This window comes from Pelobates fuscus, chromosome 7 (genome assembly GCF_036172605.1).
Source record: "Pelobates fuscus isolate aPelFus1 chromosome 7, aPelFus1.pri, whole genome shotgun sequence".
Classification (NCBI taxonomy): domain Eukaryota; kingdom Metazoa; phylum Chordata; class Amphibia; order Anura; family Pelobatidae; genus Pelobates; species Pelobates fuscus.
Genome location: NC_086323.1, coordinates 17,988,906 through 18,012,863, shown reverse-complemented (window position 1 = coordinate 18,012,863; position 23,958 = coordinate 17,988,906). Strand labels below are relative to the sequence as shown.

General features: G+C 44.7%; 1 protein-coding gene across 2 annotated transcripts; it reads left to right on the top strand.

Moving 5' to 3' along the window:
• Window positions 1-17,261: 17,261 nt before the first annotated feature.
• LOC134568978 (G2/mitotic-specific cyclin-B1-like) lies at window positions 17,262-23,753 on the top strand. Of its 2 annotated transcripts, XM_063427744.1 has the most exons (10): window positions 17,381-17,406; window positions 17,437-17,481; window positions 18,829-18,966; window positions 19,043-19,147; window positions 19,425-19,604; window positions 20,145-20,303; window positions 21,101-21,337; window positions 21,836-21,976; window positions 22,069-22,179; window positions 23,560-23,753. In XM_063427744.1, exons 2-10 carry the CDS (start codon window positions 17,461-17,463, stop codon window positions 23,659-23,661), a joined length of 1,194 nt encoding a protein of 397 aa, XP_063283814.1. In that variant the 5' UTR covers window positions 17,381-17,406; window positions 17,437-17,460; the 3' UTR covers window positions 23,662-23,753. The 2 variants fall into 2 exon arrangements, with proteins under 2 accessions (XP_063283813.1, XP_063283814.1); XM_063427743.1 differs by having other exon boundaries at window positions 17,262-17,481.
• The last annotated feature ends 205 nt before the right edge of the window (window positions 23,754-23,958 follow it).

The window sequence follows — 23,958 nt, the reverse complement described above, 5'->3', positions numbered from 1 at the left end:
AAAGGCCATGAGTACCATCCTTGACCCATGGCAAACTGAGCACCCAGAAGTTGTCTTGCTCCAGTATGTGGATGATCTACTGCTCTGTGGAGACGATATTCCCACTACTGAAAGGTGTTCAATTAGTCTTCTTTCCTATTTGGCAGAACAAGGATGCAAAGCTTCACTCATCAAGCTGCAATTCTGCCAATCTTCAGTGATTTTCCTTGGACATTGCCTATCCCAAGGCACCAGACACCTTACTCGGGACCGGGTAAGAGCTGTACTAGACATTCCACCTCCAAGTGTGATGTAATTCCAGTAAAATACAAGTTTAGCAGGCTAAGATTGCCACAAGGCATATGTATGTATATGTGTTTGTAGTATCAGTTAGTTAATTACACGTAGCTAAGATACTGTTATCACTGTACTGACCAGGTGCAGGAATGTAAGAACTGGAATTACGCGTCCCTCTCCTTTGTATCAGATGAGCCACGTGGTTAGACCGGATGGATGAGTTTAGACTCTATTTATTAAATAGGTTAAGGGTATGTGTGGGTGTAGTTAATTGTGGGAGGAGCTACAGTGCTATATAAGGAATGTACTCTATGTATTCAGTACTCAGACTTTGCTGTATTTTGGTGACGCTAGTCCCTCTGAGTCCCGATCGGTGATCCAATAAAGAATCTCTTCCTTCCTGAAGAAACCTGTGTCCATCTCTCTGTGCTTGGCTTCCGTCAGTTTCTCCGGTATCATTTGGTGCGTTGGCCGGGAAGCTCATCGTTCAACGGTAGCTGAGAGGCAGAGGCGTGAGACGGTCTATCTTTGCCCACGTTCTCTACGGCTGCACCCCTGAACTTCTGCGTGGACCTCCCTTCGTCTCGGCGCCACTGGTCTGTTGTCCAGGAGATCATCGGCCTCTACGTGAGAAGTGCTGGGGTGTCCCCGTCGATGAGTGTGAACTCAGGTTCAGGAACGAGGAGGTAAGACAACTGCTGTTTTAGACGGCAGGACCCACTAGGGGTATACCGATTGTGCGGTAGGCCCAAAGGGGTTTTGAATCTGTGTATCTGCCCCCTCTGTCGGAGGGAAGGAGCGAAGGCGCACCGCTCGATCGAACGCTCTTTAGTCAGACCGTTTGATTTGGTTAGTCAGGCGGGGTCCTGGTGTAAATAGCCCTAGCCGGACACCGGTGTCTTGTCTAGACTAGCGTTCTAGGGTGTATATTACGTTCGCTAGGTCGGAGGGACCGGGAGACTAAGCGGCGCCTGTGTAAATTCGGTTCGCTAGTTCTCATCCTATCTGGGCTAAGTGGGAAGGCGTGTAAATTTGGAACCCACTAGACTTTTGATAGTGCGACTAAGAGGCGCCTGTGTAAATTCGGTTCTCTAGCTCGCTATATATGTGGTGATTGGGCAGTGTGGCTAACCAAAACGGGTGTATATAGTTTTAGGTAGTCCATTCAAGGTACTGGCCAATAGTTTAGTTGGGAATTGTAAATGTGTTAACGATTGTTTTAGTAAAGTGTATATCTTGTTAGATAGCGCGAGCTCAGCCGTCTAGCGAGAGTGTTAATAGTGTGTTGCTGTATTATAGTGCACGGTACCATAACCCTGTATATTTACTGACATTATATAATAAGTACTAATCATTGTCGTCCATTGCATGTTTAACACCATAACCACTAATAATTGTATTGTGACCTTAACTTGTGCTTTGACCTATGCTAACCGTACTGTAACCGCTATTTGTAAAAGACGATGTTACTGGGGTGTGTTATAGACGGGTAATTCGTATATAGAGAATTATAGCGTGGGTGACTGTATAGTTACGCCAAAGGGCATAATATTGATTATATAGTGACTGGTGTAACAGCTGTGTGTGTACGGGAATTCCCTGAGTGTTTATTGTTATTGTGTACGTTTCACTTGGTAACCGTACCACGTGGTGCTGTTGCCAGAGGAAACGGGTGTGACTGTTGAATAGTACGCGTGTATAGTATTCGTTGTCGACGACGTTCCATTGTTAAGTATGGGTGCGTCGCAGTCAACGATTCCGGATCCCTTAGGATGTATGGTTAAGAATTTTAAAAAGGGATTCAAAGTTTGTGATTTTGGGGTAAAGATGTCTCCTGTACGTTTGGTCACTTTGTGTACTAGGGAGTGGCCTACTTTGGTTGCGGCATGGCCGCCACGTGGCAGTTTGGATCCAACTCTGGTACAGCGCTTACACGTGGCTGTATCGGGTAGGCCTGAACTTTACGGCCAGTTTCCTTATATTGACTGTTGGAGACAGGCCGTAAATGACTCGCCAAAATGGCTCCAGACATGCCACGAGGAGCAGTGTCGCCTCATGGTAGCTAGGACTTGCTCGTCCACTAGGACTGGTGTTAGGCCCATTTTGGACACGCCCCCTGAGTCCGAGATCCCTTTGCCGCCCCCTTACTTTCCGTTAAGAAGAAGTGACGCAAACGCAGGAAGTCCTGCACCCCTCCCCTCATTACCCTCATCCACTTCCGCTTCCTCCTCCAGTACAGGATCCACCCCCCCTCGTACTAAATCTCCCCTTCCGGAACCAGAATCCACCCCCATTAGAAACGAATATCCTGATTTGGCGCCACTTCAGACTTCCGGTCAAGCTTCATCTAGCTCGGCTCGAAGTGTTTTATTTACGACCTTTTCCCAAAACCGACCTCCCACATCCCCATACCCTATCTCTCCCCGACCGGAACCCATGACTGACGCCTCTCTACGTAGCCCCATCCAAACCCGACAGTTGACTGGTGCCCAACAATTAAAGCACTATCAGATGCCTCTTCGTCTGAATCCCGGGTCAGCTTATATCGATGCCGCAGGTCAAATGGCACACGCTGACCCAGTCTTCGTATATGTCCCATTTACCACAACCGATCTTTTAAACTGGAAGACCCATAATTCCTCGTATACTGAGAAACCACAAGCTATGACTGATCTGTTCACCTCAATAGTACAGACGCATAATCCGACATGGGCTGATTGCCAGCAGTTACTAATGACTTTATTTAACAATGAGGAAAGGACAAGAATAAATCAAGCAGCCATTAAAGCATTAGAGGATAGAGCCCGTGCTTTGAACCAAGCCAATCCAGCAGCATGGGCCGCGACACACTATCCCAACACCGATCCCGATTGGAACGTAAATGGTGCTGATATGGTTCAACTCAGGGCCTATAGAGACGCTATAATTGCTGGCATGAAAGCCGGAGGAAAGAAAGCCATTAACATGTCGAAGACAGTTGAGGTGATCCAGAAAAGCGATGAAGCGCCCAGTGTCTTTTATGACCGATTATTGGAGGCATACCGCTTGTATACCCCCTTTAATCCGGAAGACGCAGACAATTCCCGAATGGTTAACTCCGCCTTTGTCAGCCAAGCATACGGAGATATTAAGCGCAAGCTACAAAAGTTAGAAGGGTTTGCAGGTATGTCCATCACCCAACTAATGGAGGTAGCAAATAAGGTCTATATGAACAGGGATACAGAAAGTAAGAAAGAGGAAGAGCGCAAGATGCGTAAAAAGGCTGATATGCTAGCGGTAGCGATCGCAGGCGTAGATAAACGGGGCCCAGATAGAGGCAATAATAGATGGAGTAGGGAGCCTTTGAGTAGGGATCAATGCGCGTATTGCAAGGAAGAAGGGCATTGGAGGAACGAATGTCCGCAAAGAGAGCAGTACGAGAGAGACCAACCCAGGGCAGGCTACGGAAACTTTAGAGGTAGAGCGAGAGGTAGAGGAGGCCCCGGAGGGAGTAATGGTTATAGAGGGAGTAATGGGAACAGAGGAAGTGTTAGGGAAGACAGGTATATTCCAGCAGCGCAAAGGTCCCGCGATAGAGAAGGTAGGGACTTTGTAGGATTGGCTGACACTGTCATGGAGGACTATTGATACCGACCGGGCTCCATCCCCCTTGGTCGAGCGGAGCCTATGGTCGATGTATCAATAGGGGGGAAAAGGAGTGCGTTCATGATCGACACTGGTGCTGAACATTCAGTGGTGACTAATCTAGTTGCTCCTCCATCTGGAAGGACTATTACTGTGATAGGAGCAACTGGAAGAAGTGCTGAAAAACCGGTTCTTAAAAGTCGACTCTGTACATTGGGAGGCCACGTAGTAAAACACCAATTCCTTTATATGCCTGAATGTCCAGTCCAATTGCTGGGACGTGATATGCTATCAAAATTACAAGCGCAGATTACGTTCCTACCAAATGGAACAACATCCTTAAAGTTTAATGGACCTTCAGGTATTATGACTTTATCCGTACCAAAGGAAGAAGAGTGGCGACTTTATACAGTGTTGACTAGCCAAAACCCTAGGAGTGATGAGACATTGTTTAACATACCAGGAGTTTGGGCAGAGAACAACCCACCAGGACTGGCCCGCAATATTCCACCAATAAAAATTGAACTGAAACATGGGGTTTATCCAGTGAGCCTAAGACAATATCACATTCCGCAGAAGGCTAAGAAGAACATCCAATCCTATCTGGATAAGTTCATACGGTATGGTATCCTAAAATTCTGTACTTCCCCCTGGAACACCCCATTGCTGCCTGTTCAAAAGCCCGGTACAGATGAGTATCGACCTGTACAGGACTTAAGAGCAGTCAATGATGCGGTTGTTAGCATACATCCAGTTGTACCCAATCCATATAACCTGCTTGCTTTAATTCCGGGCGGGGCTACTTACTTCACAGTCTTAGATCTCAAAGATGCCTTCTTTTGCCTCCAAATTGCCGCAGAAAGCCAATGTATTTTCGCTTTCCAATGGGAGAACGCTGTAACGGGCTCAAAACGCCAAATGACTTGGACAAGACTGCCCCAAGGGTTTAAAAATTCACCTACCCTATTTGGTTCAGCTCTAAGTCAAGATCTACTGGATTTCGAGTCTATCCCAGGAGAATGTGTATTGTTACAATATGTAGATGACTTGTTGATAGCAGCAGTTACAAAAGAAAAATGTCAGCAAGCAACGCACGATCTACTACATATTCTCTGGAAGGCAGGATACAAGGTGTCCAGGAAGAAGGCTCAGTTGTGTTTGCCAACTGTCAAGTATCTGGGATTCCATATCTCTGAAGGTCAAAGGATTATGGGGCCAGAGAGAAAAGAAGCTGTCTGCCAAATACCAATACCCAAGAATAGAAGACAAGTGCGAGAATTCTTGGGGGCAGCAGGCTTCTGTAGGATATGGATTCCCAGCTATGCGATACTGGCAAAACCTCTGTACGCAGCCATCAAAGGTACAGAGCACGACCCCTTCTTATGGACCCAAGAACAGCAAACGGCATTTGAAGATGTGAAGAAGGCTTTGATGAGTGCCCCAGCATTAGGTCTACCTGATCACACACGACCATTCTACTTATATGTACACGAGCAAAGAAGAATGGCTGTGGGAGTATTGACACAGTACTTGGGATCATGGCAAAGACCTGTTGCCTACATGTCTAAGCAACTGGATGCAGTGGCCAGCGGACTTCCACCTTGTCTAAGAGCCGTAGCTGCAGCCGCCCTGCTAGTAGCTGAAGCCGATAAACTCACTCTGGGTCAAGAACTTTATGTACGAGTCCCACATGCAGTACAGACGTTGTTGGATTACAAAGGAAATCATTGGTTTAGTAACAGCCGTATGACCAAGTATCAAGCAATGTTGTGTGAAAACCCAAGAGTGCATTTAGAGACTGTAAACACCTTAAATCCAGCTACCCTTTTGCCGCAACCTACTGAAAGTCAACATGATTGTTTGGAAGTAATGGATGAAGTATTTTCAAGTAGACCAGATCTTCGTGATTTTCCCATCCAGAACCCCGATGTTCAATATTACACCGACGGCAGTAGTTATGTGAAAGAAGGGATCCGCTATGCAGGATATGCAGTGACAACAATAGACAAGGTGATAGAAGCTCGGCCACTGGCGAAAGGAACATCAGCACAAAAGGCAGAATTAATAGCACTAACACGAGCGTTACAATTGGCTGAAGGTTTAAGAGTAAATATCTATACGGACTCTAAGTATGCGTTTTTAACCACTCATGCCCACGGAGCTTTGTATAAAGAAAGAGGACTACTGAATTCAGAAGGCAAAGAAATCAAGTACGCAGCTGAAATCCTACAACTATTGGAAGCAGTGTGGGAGCCGAAAGAAGTCGGTATCATACATTGTCGAGCGCATCTGAGAGGAGATGGTGATGTAACCAAGGGAAATCGGATGGCAGATAGTGCAGCTAAGCGTGCTGCTGAATCAGGAAGACAGGAGTATGTGGGGCATATAGCTGCTCTTATACCAACTCCACTGTCCCAATGGACTCCAGTTTATACAGCTCAAGAAGAGGAGTGGTTAAAGACTGAACCGGGAAAGTATTTGGAGAACAAGTGGTATCAGCTAGAAGATGGAAGAATAGTCATACCAGCATCACTAGCGGTAGAAATTGTCCAAAATTATCACAACGGGACACATTCTGGGAGAGACAGTACTGAAGAATCTCTCAGGAAACATTTCTACATACCAAGATTGTCCAACTTGACTCAGGCCATTGTACGCAGATGTGTAACGTGTGCTAAGAATAATGCAAGACAAGGACCAGTAAAGCCACCAGGAGTCCAGTTTATGGGGGGACTCCCCATGTCCGATCTACAAATAGACTTTACAGTAATGCCTAAATCGGGTGGACATCGTTACCTGTTGGTAATTGTGTGCACCTATTCAGGCTGGGTAGAAGCATGTCCTACTCGTACAGAGAAAGCAGGAGAAGTTGTAAGATTCCTGCTACGAGAAATAATACCCCGATATGGACTACCCTGTTCTATAGGATCGGACAATGGTCCAGCTTTTGTTCATCAGTGCCTACAACAACTGACTCATATGCTTGGTATAAAGTGGAGGCTTCATACTGCATATAGACCCCAGAGTTCTGGTAAGGTAGAGAGAATGAATAGAACTATAAAGAACCAGTTGGCTAAAATGTGTCAGGAAACCCAACTTAAGTGGAACGTTCTCTTACCCATAGCTTTATTGCGAATCCGCAGTACCCCTACCAGAAGGATGGGCCTCTCTCCTTTTGAAATCATGTATGGGCGACCACCTCCCGTACTTGGTAACTTAAGGGGGGACTTGAGTCAGTTGGGAGAAGGAATTACCCGGCAGCAGGTTGTAGAGTTGGGTAAGACTATGGAGGAGGTACAGAAATGGGTACAAGATAGATTACCTGTGAATATTTATCCCCCTGTTCATAGTTATCATCCAGGAGACCAAGTGTGGATTAAAGAGTGGAATAATGTACCGTTAGGGCCCAAGTGGAGAGGTCCTTATGTTGTTCTTTTGTCTACCCCTACAGCGATAAAAGTAGCCGAAGTAACTCCGTGGATACATCACTCCAGGGTTAAACCAGCAGCAGTCGATTCTTGGCAAATTACAGCAGATCCAGAGAATCCCTGCAAGATCCGGTTGAAACGCACTACTCAGTCGGAGTAACGAGGAATTATTGTGGATTACAAATTTTATTGTTACAGGTGTGAGTGAGAAGGCCATAATAAAGCCTGTCCGCTTACCAACACATAGTGTATAAGCCAGGAAAGTCTCGAAGGGACACCTGTGAAGACGAGCAGAACTCCATTCCCTGCAGCCCTCACATCCTGGAAGCTGAGGTTCCATCGCACGGACGAAGACTGAGGATGACGGCGAAAGATGTGCTTTTGATTGTGTTTATTTATATGTGTTTTTATATTCAGGAAGGTAGAGGTACCGACACTCCTAGCTGTGAGGTATGCATTAAGACTATGAGAACAGGTAACCATATTTCCCAAACCCTAATTTGGCATTCACAATACGAATGTAAAGGAGAGGTATCAAGATGTAGATACCTAAATATAGACTATAGTGTGTGCCATTTAGGAGTAGGAGAACCTAAGTGCTTCAGTCCAGAGTATCAACCTCGTACAATTTGGTTGACTCTCAGGAATGGAGATCCTCAGGGGACCCTAATTAATAAGACGGTGTTAGAATCCGTACATTCTTCGGGTGTTCTGCTATTTGATGCATGTAAGGCGATATCAAGTGGTAGAAAACCGTGGAATGTATGTGGGGATCTTAGATGGGAGAGGACGTATGGGTCTAATGATAAATATATTTGTCCCAGTAGTAAAAATAAATATGTGAGTCCTAGATGCCCAAATAAAGACTATAACTTTTGTCCATATTGGTCTTGTGTGGGGTGGGCGACTTGGGGACAGACAGTAGATAAAGACATGATAGTGACTAAGTTGCCGACTAGCCCTTATTGTAAGTCTATGGAATGCAACCCAGTCCATATACTTATTAATAACCCCGACAAGTTCCTAGATAAGTATGGAAATTTATTTGGGTTTCAGATATACGGGACGGGTTTAGATCCTGGGACATTATTGTTTATAGGAATAGAGACTGATACGGTATCCTCCCAGACTCATCAAGTATACCATTCCTTTTATGAAGAGATGAGTATAGATAATAAGATCCCCCATAACGCTAAAAACCTGTTCATTGACCTAGCTGAAAGTATTGCCGGTAGTCTTAATGTTACCAACTGCTATGTGTGTGGAGGTACTAACATGGGAGACCAATGGCCTTGGGAAGCAAAGGAGGTAATGTCCGGTTCTGAGGCAGTTGACCAACTAATATCTACACAAGCCGATTATCATTTGAGTGTTAGAGGTAAATCTGAGTGGAGATTAAAGACCTCCATCATAGGTTATGTTTGCATAGCAAGGAAAGGAATAATGTATAATACTTCTGTAGGAGAATTAACTTGTCTAGGGCAAAAAGCTTATGATGATGATACTAAAAATACAACTTGGTGGTCGGCTTCAAATGTCTCAGAACCATCTAACCCGTTTGCTAGATATGCCAGTTTAAAGGATGTGTGGTTTGATTTATCCATCACATCTACCTGGAGAGCCCCAGCAAATTTGTACTGGATCTGTGGTAAGAAAGCCTATTCGGAGTTGCCACAGGACTGGGAAGGGGCATGTGTGTTGGGTATGCTCAAACCATCCTTCTTCTTGTTACCGATTGAAACAGGTGAGACTTTAGGTGTTAAAGTGTATGATGTGAATCATAGGAAGAAAAGGGGACCCTTAGAGATAGGCACCTGGGAAGATAATGAATGGCCTCCCCAGCGTATCATAGATTATTATGGGCCAGCCACGTGGGCAGAAGATGGTACCTTTGGTTATAGAACCCCAATTTATATGCTCAACCGTATTATAAGATTACAGGCGGTGGTTGAGATTATTACTAATGAGACCTCACAAGCACTCAATCTTCTAGCGAAGCATAATACCAGGATGAGGACAGCAGTGTACCAAAATAGATTAGCCTTGGATTACCTTTTGGCAGTAGAGGGAGGTGTATGTGGGAAGTTTAACCTGAGCAATTGCTGTCTTCAAATAGATGACGAAGGGCAAGCAATAGCTGAGCTTACTAGCCATATGGTTAAACTAGTGCATGTGCCTACTCAGGTATGGAAAGGGTACAATCCAAGTAGTTGGTTTGGTAGCTGGTATGAGTGGTTTGGAGGGCTTAAGGCAGTGGTAGGTGGAGTCCTACTGATTTTACTGTTGTGTCTACTCCTACCGTGTCTTATACCCTTAGTAGTTAGGTCTGTGCAAAGCCTGATAGGAAGTATAGCAGAGAGGAAGGCTGCTGCACAGATAATGGCGATATATAAGTATAAGGCTCTAGATCAAGGAGAACCAATGCAGGAAGATGAGTGTTAAAAGATTCACATCATAAGATAAGTCTGGTCTGGTTCATGGTAACCTGAGGTATATGCAAACCAAGGTTAAGTGATGCCTCAAGTAATTGTGAAATATCAGAGGCATCAAAGGGGGGAATGTGATGTAATTCCAGTAAAATACAAGTTTAGCAGGCTAAGATTGCCACAAGGCATATGTATGTATATGTGTTTGTAGTATCAGTTAGTTAATTACACGTAGCTAAGATACTGTTATCACTGTACTGACCAGGTGCAGGAATGTAAGAACTGGAATTACGCGTCCCTCTCCTTTGTATCAGATGAGCCACGTGGTTAGACCGGATGGATGAGTTTAGACTCTATTTATTAAATAGGTTAAGGGTATGTGTGGGTGTAGTTAATTGTGGGAGGAGCTACAGTGCTATATAAGGAATGTACTCTATGTATTCAGTACTCAGACTTTGCTGTATTTTGGTGACGCTAGTCCCGATGAGTCCCGATCGGTGATCCAATAAAGAATCTCTTCCTTCCTGAAGAAACCTGTGTCCATCTCTCTGTGCTTGGCTTCCGTCAGTTTCTCCGGTATCACAAGGACTTCAAAGTCTCTCCATGCCTTCCTAGGCCTCATTTCCTACTGCAGAGCATGGATCCCAGAAGCCTCTCTGCTTATGCAACCTCTCTATGATGCACTTAAGTCTGACCTATTCCGTCTGACCAATGAAGCTCTGGACAATTTCAATGCTCTCAAACGTGCCATTGCTTCTGCTCCTGCCTTGGGCCTACCTGACTACACCAAACCTTTCAAATTATTTGTCTCTGAAAGACAAGGCCATGCAACAGGAGTTCTCACCCAAACTAATGACTTGAGAGGCCGCCAGAGGCCTATTGGATATTTCTCATGTCAACTGGACATTGTGGCCAGAGGGACCCCTTCCTGCCTCAGGGCCGTTTTTGCTGCAAGAGAGCTCATAGAAAGAACCTCAGACCTGGTCCTTGGCCACCCTCTGGTTGTTTTGGCCCCTCATGACATTTCTGCCATCATCAACCAAGTCCAGCTCAAGCACGTGTCTCCAGCCAGACACCTGCGCCTACAGTGTCATCTTCTTTTGCCTGACAACATTTCCATCCAGAGATGTCAAGTGCTTAATCCATCCACTCTTCTTCCACTCCCTGAGGGGGGTATCTACTATGGATTCATCACGGATGAGACCTACATTTACCTGCTCTGCGGGTGTATCAAGAAGATCATGCACCCACATTTGACATTTCAAGAAAATGGGAATCCTCTCTGTGAAGGCCCAGATTACGCCTTCTGTACCATGTGGTACAAACCAAACATTTCTCCCGAACCTTGCTATGAAGATGAGCTTTACCACTGGACTGATGTGAAGCTCACTGCTCAAGACTTCTATTGTGATTCTGAAGGCAATAGCATGGTCTTGGTCCAGCTACCTCAACAACTTAACTACCTTTACCGCCATTGGGATACCGCTATCCCACATATTCCTGTTACCAAGTTGAAGACAAGGTCATGGAATGATCTTGGGCCCATGGCAAAACTATGGGCCACCATGAATGAAGAACAGCTACAGGAAAATGGTATTGCCAAATACCCAACAACTGACCTTCTAGAAGCATGGCCACGCCATTTCCTGGAAAAGGAATTTCAAGATCTGGTCATAAAGAATGATTATGACCCAGAAACACCTCATGACTGTTTCGAACAGATGAAAATGGAAACAGTGCACTTACCAACTGTGCATGAGAATCCATTACCAGATCCGGATTTTACCCTGTTTGTGGACGGTTCAAGATATGCTGATGAAGAAGGAAGATACCATACAGGATATGCCGTAACCACAACAGATGAAGTTATCAAATCATCATCTTTACTACCAGCAATGTCTGCGCAAGAAGCTGAATTACAGGCTCTGACTTCAGCATGCAAAATTTCCGAAGGAAAACGTGCCAACATCTATACAGATTCAAGATATGCTCTGGGTGTGGCACATGACTTCGGCCTAATTTGGAAGACAAGAGGATTCCTTACCACCGCTGGTACACCAGTCAAACACAGCACTGCAATCAAGGAGCTAATGGATGCCCTCCTACTCCCCAAAGAAGTGGCCGTTTTGAAAGTCAAGGCCCATGGGAAATTGGATACAGATGAAGCAAAGGGCAACCACTTAGCTGATCAGGCTGCTAAGCTAGCGGCCAGGGATCTACAGGAAGTGGACGAAGAAGTGTCCGGACAAGAAGAAGAAGAAGTTCCTATTTTTGCTCTGCAAATTCTTCCTACTGATTTGCAAATTTTGCGAGAACAGCAAGCTGCAGTCACTCCTGAAGAAATCCAGAAATGGAAAAAGAAAGGAGCTGTCCATAAGGACGGAATATATTACAACAACTTCAAATTTTGTCTTCCCAGAAAATTATATCCAGCAGTTGTCCAATGGGCACATGGGCCTGCACACCTGTCAAAAGAATTGATGGCCGCCCTCATACAGAAGTATTATGAAGCACCTGGAATCACAACATTGATCAATAGCTTCTGCAAGGCCTGTGTCATTTGTGCAAAATGCAATCCAGGAAAACCAATCAAGGTGCCTGCAAAACACCTGGCGAAGCCCATGTACCCCTTTCAGAGAATTCAAATTGACCACATCCAAATGCCCAAGAGTGGAACCCATGAATATGCACTAGTTATAGTGGACATGTTCTCAGGCTGGCCAGAAGCCTACCCAGTGGCCAATATCACTGCAAAAACAACCGCAAAGCGCCTACTTACAGATATTGTATGTAGATTCGGACTCCCAGAAGTCATTGAGAGTGATCAAGGCCCAGCCTTTACAGCAACAGTGACTAAAGAAATTCGGACTACTCTAGGGGTGACTCTAGCCTTCCACACCCCTTACCACCCACAAAGTAGTGGTAAAGTGGAGCGCATGAATGGCACTTTAAAAACCAGAATGTTAAAAATGTCACAAGAAACAAAGATGCCCTGGCCAGAAAGCCTACCAATAGCTTTATTTAGTGTTAGGCACACACCTAGAGGGAAACATTCACTGTCCCCATATGAGGTTCTATTTGGGACAGCACCCAGACTAGGTTGTTATTATCCGCAGCAGTTGCAGCTCCAATCGGATGTTTTAGTAGACTATGTAACTGAACTTGCAAGTGTTTTAAACAAAATACATGCCCAAGTTTTCTCTTCAATTCCAGATCCCGAATTGGATACAGATACCCATAACCTGCTCCTCGGAGATTGGGTTCTGGTCAAGAAGTTTGTGCGGAAAAGTACCCTGGAACCAAGATTTGACGGTCCATTCCAAGTTCTCCTGATTACCGCAACCTCCGTCAAACTGGTCGGTAGGCCAAATTGGATCCACGCTTCCCACTGCAAGAAATCTCCTGCCCCAGAGGAAGCGAATACCGCACAAACATGTATCTCTGGTACACCTTCTCCCTAATTAGCCTTATAAAGGCCCAGCAAGTAGCCATTACCAAAGATATTAGTGGGTACACCTTCTGGTATAATTCATCGTGCACCCAGGTGGCTACTTATACCTTTGACTACTGTGATATTGTAGAATGCCCATTTCCCACACCACAAATCCAGAGCATCTATAGAGATATCCCTCATTCGAAAGACCCATATGTTTGTGTAGTTGACAAGCAATGGGGGTACAATTGTGACCACTGGGGGGCGGCGGGATGGAATGCCGGGCCTGCCTGGGGTTACAAACCAAAAAGTGCCGTATCTAAAGTAGATGATCATGGTAGATCCCTTCTCCAGAGAATGACTTTGAGAAAGCCTGGGGGGGGTACACCAATGAAATTAATCCTTAACATTGAGCATCCAAGCCCCACGGATGCAGACCAGTATGTGATGGGAATGTATTGGAAAAAGGGTTCCTACCGTAAATTAGGGCATTTCTACCTCAAAGATATGTGCAACTCTTCTGAGTGGCAAGGGGCCACCCATATGGTCCCTAACCCATTAAAACCTCATATCCAGACCTTTCAAGACATGATGGCCATTGCTAACCCCACCTTTGAAGATACCATGGCCGCTGAAACAGGTTTTAATGATGTAAATCTATGGTTAGAATGGATGAAATATAATGCTAATAAGCATAATAAGACCGCATGCTATGTGTGTGGCGGTGCCCGGCCTCACCTGGGTACTGTGCCTTTAATCCTACCAGTAGATATAGAAGAATGTGTTTTAAGCCTTTTTGCCTATCACTATAATTTTAACAGGTCCATATGTATTGCATGGACAAAAGAGTATCCTCTCCTAACCCAGGATGTCAAACCCCCAGATGGTATTACCGTGTATAAAGGTAATTACACTTGTTATGCTAATTACGATGGAATGGGTAAATTCTTGGGTAACTTCTCTAAGGGGTATTGTGCTACCTACAGAAATGTCTCTATGGACTTGTTGCAGTTTCACACCAGGTCATTAGGGGATATTTACTGGTTGTGTGGGGATTTACAGCTAAGATCCAGAATGGACAAGCAGTGGTGGGGGGAGTGTACTCTGGCTAAAGCCATTATGCCTATACATATCATCTCTGACACACACCTCGTCACCCATGGGTCCAAGCACACTAAGGTTAAGCGTGACGCCCCAGTGAAAGGAAGTTTCGATCCTCATGTGTATATTGATGCCATTGGAGTACCTAGGGGGGTGCCCAATGAGTTTAAAGCAAGGGATGAAGTTGCTGCAGGATTTAAATCAATTTTTACCATAGTTACCGCAAACAAGAATTTAAATTGGATAAATTACATTTATTATAATCAACAGCGTTTTGTTAATTATACCAGAGACGCCCTCCAGGGGTTGGCCGAACAGCTGCAGGCCACATCCCAAATGGCTTTCCAGAATAGAATGGCCCTAGATATGATCTTAGCCGAAAAAGGAGGGGTTTGTAAAATTTTGCCCGACACCATGACATGTTGTACCTATATCCCAGAAAACACAGGCCCTAATGGTAAAGTTACATTAGCCATAGAGAAATTAAATGACCTGTCTGAAGAGTTAAAAAGGAATTCTGGGATAAAAGATCCTTGGGAAAGATGGTTTGGTTGGATGACAGGATGGCAAAAGACTTTAATGCATATTGGTATGGCTATACTAATTTTCCTTTTTATCTTTGCTCTTCTCTTTTGTTGTATCCTCCCATGTCTGAGAAAATCCCTCATGAAGACTGTTGACCAAGCGGCACCCACTTTCACCCATCTCGAAGTTGATGACCAAGAATTCCAAGACATCAACTCACCCTGTCTGCCGCTGCAAACTATCCCTTTTGTTGATAAAGTGCAGGAATTCTAGGAAGGGACTAGCTTAGGGACAGCATCTGTCAGTGAATGGTAAAGGCCCCGTGTGGAGAAGTGGTGGGTTAGCTGCCATGGGACACCCATGGGTGTGAAGTGTTCGAGAGCCATACTGACGGATGAGTTAGCCTATTAGGGTCAGCTCTAGGGACAGACTTGCACTTTGCATTAACACCTAGCTAGCGGCCACGGGGTTTCTGTGCCTTTGGGTTAACACGTCTTCTGATACTAACAAATAAAGTTTTATCTCTTAGAATCTAACATTTCATAGGGGGGACTGATGTGGGATTATTAAAAATCTTTATTGTACTTGTATTGAATTATTGTACTAACTCCATTTTAACCTTATATTGTGACAATCCTCCATTTTGTCCTCCTAACCTGACTTATTCAATCCTCCATTTTGTCCTCATGACTTAACTTGTTCATTTTAAAACTACCTTACGTGACTGAATTTCCCAACCCAATTAGTATAGTAGACAAAGACTGTATTTCCTGCAAAGACACAGGAGTTGCTGACTACTCCCTAAACTTGTAAGATAGTATAGTTTGAAGGCCACGAGAACACAGTAGTAATGAAATGTTCTATTCATAAGAGACCTTGCACCTGGACATGAGGCCTGATATCACTGACCGTGTAAAATGACGCTCAAGACCCCCTTATCCCCACCCGTGTCCAGAACAATCCCACCTCTGGTGGGTGGGCACGGGACTAACCTCTTAATTTTTTGAACCAATAAGTAAGACACTAACCCCGACACTTAACAATTAATCCAATTGATGATGTTTATTTGCTGATATTCTAATAATCAATGATGACGCAAAATGCCTCTTAAAAGGGCCTGCGCGCCCGCTTTTACTTCACTTGCCAATAAACTTTCTCGAAGTTATTTTAACCTGAACCTTGTGTGTCAGACTTAATTACTTCAGCGTATATACGCAATTCAATTTTATTAATTTGGACAGGAACAGATAGACATTTAAACATTTTGGTTTACTTTTAAAAAGTACCATAACAATAATAATAATTGGAATGGACACCGCGAAATGGGGGGGGGGGGGGGAGAACTACTATTGACAGGGACACTAACATTAGGAATACAGATTTATCTGAGATTAGTGGGAGTTACATTCTGGAAATGTACAGTTATCTTGTCAGCATTAATGTATGTCTATGCTGACAGAGATGCTTTGGACACGGAATTGTGCTATTTCTTTTCAGCTCTTTTTCATTTTTGGGAGAGGGCTGAATTACATGGCACAGATGCTGTCCGAGAGCTGATTCCTACTAATTTCAGGCAGCCATGCATTGTTTGTGAGCTGGCCTTAGAACATGATTTCTCTATTTATATATTGCTGTAAGCTGTAACCCTTACTAATATCAGACATGGTTTGGTCCCTCTATTATTTGAATGCTGCTGTAGGCTGTAACTCTCACTAGTCTCAGGCAGCCATGCATGGTCCCTCTATTATGTGAATGTAGCTGTAGGCTGTAACTCCCACTACTCTCAGACAGCCATGCCTGGCCTGGTCCCTCTATAAGCTGCATGGCCTGGTCCCTGTATTGCTGTATTTGAATGCAGGTATAAGCTGTTCCCATTGGCTGCCTCCCCCGGCCTGGTCCCTGTGTTAGTTGAGTGTAGCTGTTCCCATTGGCTGCCTCCCCTCCCCCCGGCCTGGTCCCTGTGTTAGTTGAATGTAGCTGTGCGCTATTCCCATTGGCTGCCTCCCCCCGGCCTGGTCCCTGTGTTAGTTGAATGTAGCTGTGCGCTGTTCCCATTGGCTGCCTCCCCTCCCCCCGGCCTGGTCCCTGTGTTAGTTGAATGTAGCTGTGCGCTGTTCCCATTGGCTGCCTCCCCTCCCCCCGGCCTGGTCCCTGTGTTAGTTGAATGTAGCTGTGCGCTGTTCCCATTGGCTGCCTCCCCCCGGCCTGGCCTGGTCCCTGTGTTAGTTGAATGTAGCTGTGCGCTATTCCCATTGGCTGCCTCCCCTCCCCCGGGGTGCAGTTACAGCTTGCAGTCGCTAGGCAGCGTTGTCAATGACTCGCTCACACACGCAGCGGCAACCACGCCCCTCCCAGCTGCCTTCTCCACGGCAACGCATTCGAACTCATTCCGCGGCAGCCAATGGGGGAGCGGCATAGCGTTCCGAACTGACCAATGAGAATCGGCGTGCGGAGATTTAAACTGAATCCCCGGAAGGAGGACTATATGCGTGCTGGCAGCCGAGAGAGGAGGACTGAGCGACCGCACTGTCTGCTGCTACCTACCGATATCCTGACACCCATACCCCGCGATACTGATACCGATATCCTGACACCCATACCCCGCGATACCGATATCCTGACAGCGATACCCCGCTATACTGATACAATGTCTCTCCGCGTTACCAGGGTGAGTTATTATGGGATGTCACCTCTTATTATAATCTATAACTAATACCCCCTGATACAATGTCTCCCTGCGTTGCCGGGGGGGGGGGATTATTATGGGATGTCACCTTTTATTGTAATATGTTTCATATCTCCTTATCTATAACTAATAACCCCCCTCACTCCCTGCATGGCCAGCGCTCAGTTTAATTAAACCCCCCCCTCTCACACACTATCAGCTGGCTGAGCACCCTGGGAGTTGTAGTCCCCTCCATGTGGGGGTGCTGGTGCTTGCTATCTGGGGGGGTCTGGTCCGTGTGATCTACCTAGCGCTGGGGGTACCTTGCTATAACCGGGGGGTAGGTAGCCTTCCTGGAGGGTTAATGGAGGAGTCTGGCTAGCTTGGCTTGGTAATACCCTGCCCAAAATGGCTGCTGGGGTCCCTGTTATTAGTAGTAGCCGGGGGTCCCTGTTATAATTGGTGTTAGGCCAGCACCTCTAGGAGCTTGCTGGGGTTTAATACCAATATCAAGGTGCTGCAGGCAGCCCACAAAGCTATTTTTTTAGATAGATATTCTACCAGACAGGCTGCATTGTCCTCGGCCCACAGACAAGGCATTTATTCCTGAATACCACAAACTCAACAGGTATGGGTGGAGGGGGGTGGTTATTGTGTTCTGAGAAGGACATTGACAATGCAATGATGCAGGATTCTCCTGGGCTTCTGAAGATTCAGCAACATATCCCCCACCCTAGTCTCCTAGCAATAGGGCCAGGCTCCAGCTCAAACCCCTATCCCCCCCAGAGAGCATGGAGCATATCTGTTATTGGCATTCATATAGAGCAAACATATTCTGCAGCACTTTACAATATAACACAAGGAGGAATTTAATAAATGAGACAATTGTAAAAGTTACAGGAATAATAGGCTGAAGACCTTTCAAAAAAATTAGCCTAATACTCAAAACTACATCTAACTGCTATAATGCAGTGGTCACAGCCCATTACAATATAAGATGTTACTAACATCATAATCTACAAAATACAACTCTTTCAACTCTATGGGTTATTAATAATACTCAGTTACCATGGACTGAAGTCTGTACAGTGTAAACTGGGCTGAAATAACAAAGCTGTATATCTGAGGTGGGAGTTTATCATGTAACATGCCTTTTGGGTTTCAGTCTAGTAGTCTTTTAACTTGCTGAAGGCAATCCAGTAATAACCTCATGGTTTAACGCACAGGCTCTGTTTCTGTTCCACACTCTTAAACTGACATGATTTAGAAGCCTGGTATCTTGCATGTTAAAACAGAGGTTCTATTGCTCGTTTTGATGTCTAACACTTTCGATGACTTGTCTTCTTTCAGAATATGCTGTCCAACACAGAAAACAATGTAAAAGCCCCCATTGGCAAGAGGGTTTTGGCAGCCAAGCCAGGCCTGAGGCCTCGTACTGCACTCTGTGACATTGGTAACAAGGCAGAACCCAAGGTGCAACTTAAAAAGGTAAGCACCATTTCTAGTTTATTTCTACCTCTAGGTGCTGAATAAACGTATCTGTCTAATCGGCTTGTGTTTTCAGGAACTGAAGCCTGCAGCAAAAATTGTCAAGAAGCCCAAGCCTGTGGAAAAAGTGCCAGAACCAGTGAAAGTGATGCCAGAAATTGCTTGTCTCCCTGTTCCTGAGGTATCATGATCCCCCTCTCTAACACGCTGTACCAAATCCTTGCTTCCCCGTGCCTTACTAGGCCAAACTAGAAATCTTCATGCTAGTAAATTTTCCAGCTAATGTGAATAAAGCCATTTCTTCAACACAAACATTGCTGTGATGGCTGGACAAATGTTTCGATTTATTTTCACCCAGTAAAATCCTATAAGTTTTTTTTTTTTCTCGTTTCTGTGCTATTAAACATATGTTGGTAGATGACGCTCTCTAACCAGACATGTTTCCTGTATGTCTCTAGCAGGCTGAGCCAAGTTCTCCCAGCCCAATGGAGACCTCTGGGTGTATTCCTGAGCAGCTGTGCCAAGCTTTCTCAGATGTCCTCATTGAAGTAAAGGATGTGGATGTAGATGATGAGGGTAATCCTATGCTCTGCAGTGAATACGTTAAGGACATCTACAACTATCTCAGGAGCCTAGAGGTAAGCGTCTATGTAAACAATTTTTTCCATAGTTCCTATGACTGAGATCTCTAGGAGGAAACTTGACAGAAGTACCCAGAGCTTTGTGTATTGGCACTAGCTGAAAAGCAATCTTAAACATGACTTTAATTCAGTCTAATAAAACTGCTTCCACTTTGAAAATATGACCCTTTATGTAATAAACTGAATCACTATTGCAAAATCTGTCTTGACTGATCACCTTCCTTGTCCCATAAGCATCTTTGCTGTAGTGCCATTTAGTCTATATAGGGACAATAGTTTCTTAAACTTTTAGTGTAGTTTATGCACTTTTCTCCCCATAAGACTTCCTACAAAGTGCAGAAACTCGTAAACATTCTCAGAAATGGCTTGGCCGATGTGCCTGTATTCCCTGGGATGTAAATGAAATGGCTACTTCTGTACCTTGATGTCAAATGTTGGCAGAAACATCACTAAATTTGGCACTGCAAAGCACACTGAAACCTAAAGACCAACTTCATATATTCAGGTATTTCTGCTAACTGTTACTTCTCCTCTAAGGTCTCGCTATGCATCAAGCCAAACTACCTGCAAGGACAGGAAATCACAGGAAACATGCGGGCTATACTAATCGACTGGCTGGTCCAGGTTCAGATGAAGTTTCGCTTGCTGCAGGAGACTATGTTTATGACTGTTGGTATCATTGATCGCTTCTTGCAGGTGAGCAAACACTGCACAGATCTGATGGCTAAAGCTGTAGTACAGGAACATACCTTCAGATGCAAAGACTGTATAGAAGGACCACCAAAAAGAGTAAACGCAGGCAACACTTAATAGTAAAATATTAACAGGTGAACTACTCCAGAGTACGATCTCTGTTTTTTTTGGCTCAGCAGAGCTTTAATCATGTATGCATGATTAAGACTCTGAGCCAAAACATCACACTTTCTGTGAGGTGTTTCACCTGTTGATAAAATACCTTCCTTACTATTGGAGTGTTGCCTGCATCTACCCTTTTTGAAGACTTTACTAGTGGAATCCACATGTCTGCCTGACATGGAGCACCTCCACTTTGGATGGCCGAAGCAATTACAGTACCTGTGTGCTGGGTTCTTTGAGACACCGTGACAAACCAGTCACTATAGTCCCTTCCTTTATGGTGATGTATAAACTTGTACTGTGTCTTGAAGACCTCTATGATACAGATCACAAGGTATCTTGGTCACAGCTTGCAAAACACTACATGCCTGTAAGAACATCTACGCTTGCTGTGGTCCATCTGAAGAGTTTGTTTTAAACTTTTTTTTTTTTTTAGAGTGTACTGATCTCCCTTATATTTTGTTTAGAATTTAGCTAAAATCTTACCATCTGAAGGGATGGCAATTCATCAGTCATCGCTGACCATGTGAGGGTGCATGACTGTGCACCACCTAGTTCTCTAAAGTTTTCTATCACTTGTCCAACATATAGGAATTCTTAAATCGGTGGATTCCTGACTTATCCTAAATATTTTCTAGGAGAGCCCTGTTCCTAAAAGCCAGCTGCAGCTTGTAGGGGTGACAGCAATGTTCCTTGCTGCAAAGTATGAAGAGATGTATCCACCTGAGATTGGAGACTTCACCTTTGTGACAGATCACACCTACACAAAGGCACAGATCAGAGATATGGAGATGAACATTCTGCGTGTGCTCAATTTTGCCATTGGACGTCCTCTACCACTGCACTTCCTCAGGAGGGCTTCCAAAATTGGAGAGGTAATGACATATAAGTGCATAAAAGGAATGTCACTTGGCAGATCTACACTGAGCTTCTGATTCTTCTAGAACCTGTGGAATATAACAATCTTTGGTGCAAACCAGGAAAATTTTGGCATGGCAGCAATCCCCTGTGACTCATTGTCTTTGTCCCAGGCTTTGTTCCTTGCAAGAATCCTTTAAAGGTCCTTGGATACAACTAATCTGCAAAAGGATTTGGCCCATGGCATACTCAAACTAGCGTCTGGCATAGCCTGCTGGTAGTCATACCCAGGATTTATGGGTCCCAGTCCCACCTAGCACAAATTCATATATAATTCTGCATGGGTTAAGCAGTTATTTTATCAAACACTAGTTTACATAGCTTGTATCTGAGCATACTGGCTAACACCTCAATAGATGATATAAATCTCCTAAAGGGTCTAACTCGGAGTAGACACAACAGGGATGTACCGAGGCTAACTTTATGATTCTAATTCTCACACTAATCTTGTGTAGGTTACTGCTGAGCAACACAACCTGGCCAAATATCTAATGGAGCTGGTGATGGTGGATTATGAAATGATGCACTACCCACCTTCTCAGATCGCTGCTGCGGCTTCTTGCTTTGCTCTAAGGGTTCTCAGCGCAGGTGACTGGGTAAGTAATACTTGGAGCTCCAGAAAAATGCAACTGCTAAAACAATGATCAAAATCGGGTATCTGAACTTACATTCTTGTGTATTCTTTCAGACTCCAACTCTACAGCACTACATGCAATACTCTGAAGAATCCCTCATCCCAGTCATGCAGCACATGGCTAAAAATGTTGTCAAAGTGAACAAAGGACTGACAAAACACCTGGTAAGATGGCAGATGGGTGGCACTCTAACACAAAGCTTCTCTTGAGACTCCTCTAGCCAGTGGCACATGAATCAGTGACTCAATCCCCATGCAGCTACAACCTGAGGTGGTAATGGTGCTTGAAGACTGCATGTGCAGTGTCTAGCTATGCAACACTGCACATGGCTTTTAACCCCTCTGCTGCTATAGGTCAAACTAGTGTTCAAGGCTAGCTAACATACACCCTGTAATTCTCTCACTGCACAGAATGGCATCAACTGACTAATCACTGAGAAATAAATGGCAGTCTGCAGCTCTCCCTGTGACTATGGAGCTGTGGGGTCCCTCTAAGGGGCATGGTTAACTTTCTCACTGCTAAAGGCCAGAGTTCTACTGGCATCACAACCAACACAGTGAGCTGGAGAGGTCATATAATGAACTTACCAACTCTGGCAGTAACTCTGTAGCACCCTTCAGTCAGGTGTTAAATATGTGAACACAATCTTGGAAGTTACAATGTATGTTGTAACAGAGCCTGTACCATGAGTTAACATTGCTTCTAGTGAAGCAGTGAAAACTCCTGCCTACCCAATCAGCCAAGACTTGCTTTGAACTGATCTATTCAGGCAAGGCACATGGCACTTATACAGAGCCCAGCATGGGGTCTCAACTGTATTTAATACTGGCCCCTCGCTAAGATCTCTGCCTGGGAGATAATGGAGTTAATTGACCATTAAGCTAATTATCTGCCAGCAACACAGCCAAAACATAACCCTACAAGTAACATAGCCCTGATCTGAGAGCCCAAGTCTTCCTAATGGCAATCGCTTCATGCAGTGTAGGGGGAAACACCACCAGGGCAAAGTTCTGGTCCTATGCCCAAAATAGTCTCAGTGATGTAGGCTTCGGCTGGTCAACTCAGGTGCTCCATCTGGCTCTCAGGATGTTTGTTCCTCTTGGTCTCAAGCACCTTCTCTTCAAAAAGCACTCTCCTGGTGGGTTGCAAAGTGGTTTAAAACCCTTGACTAAGTTGCCCAGGAACCACAGGGTGACCTAGCCAAAAACTGTTCCATAACATTCACAGCTGAGGTGACCTGGGACAACAGTCCTTATGCCAAAATTGGTTCCATAGTGGTTGTCTGAGTACCATTTGTTTCTTCATGCAAACAGCCACCAGGGAGCTAGCATTCGGTTTCTTTCTAGACAAGGGAAAGTGGCGAATCAGCAGCTGGGCACAGTAACTCCCGAGCAAGGTTTCTGACCTGGTCAGTAGGTTGGCTTCCACAGTCCTCCAAGAGTTTCACATGTCTCTGCTGATATTTGAGAATCTAGATAAACCTGCAGATGCATTAGAGTCCACACCATTTCTATAACTGACATGACTTCAATCTTCTCTCCTAGACTGTAAAGAACAAGTACGCCAGCAGCAAACAGATGAAGATCAGCACCATTCCTCAGCTGAGATCTGACACTGTTGTAAATATGGCAAAGCCTGTTGTGTAATGAAGATCACCTTCTCTATTTTGTATAGATTGTAATGGCTCGGCACCATGTGCTTCTGTAAATATGTTTTAATGTGTGCTTTTAATAAAGACTGCTTTACTTTTACTTATACTTGTATCATCACTTAATGCTATAATCCACTGCATCCCGTATGGTTCATAGCTTCTCCAGCCTAGGATTCCTAAAATTATCAATACACCTGAACTCTAGCATCAAAATAACTTGCCGTTTAATGCATATAAAAATCAAACTATGCAAAATTGGGGGTCCAAAGATACTCGTCTTTTAATGGGACAC

What these genes read in the sequence shown, in the direction of transcription:
- LOC134568978 (XM_063427743.1), top strand. Translation starts at nt 17,299, where the DNA reads ATGCGTGCTGGCAGCCGAGAGAGGAGGACTGAGCGACCGCACTGTCTG. An exon ending in ACTATCTCAGGAGCCTAGAG is followed by an intron (nt 19,605 to 20,144) that starts GTAAGCGTCTAT and finishes TTCTCCTCTAAG; the next exon opens with GTCTCGCTATGCATCAAGCC. An exon ending in AAGGACTGACAAAACACCTG is followed by an intron (nt 22,180 to 23,559) that starts GTAAGATGGCAG and finishes CTTCTCTCCTAG; the next exon opens with ACTGTAAAGAACAAGTACGC.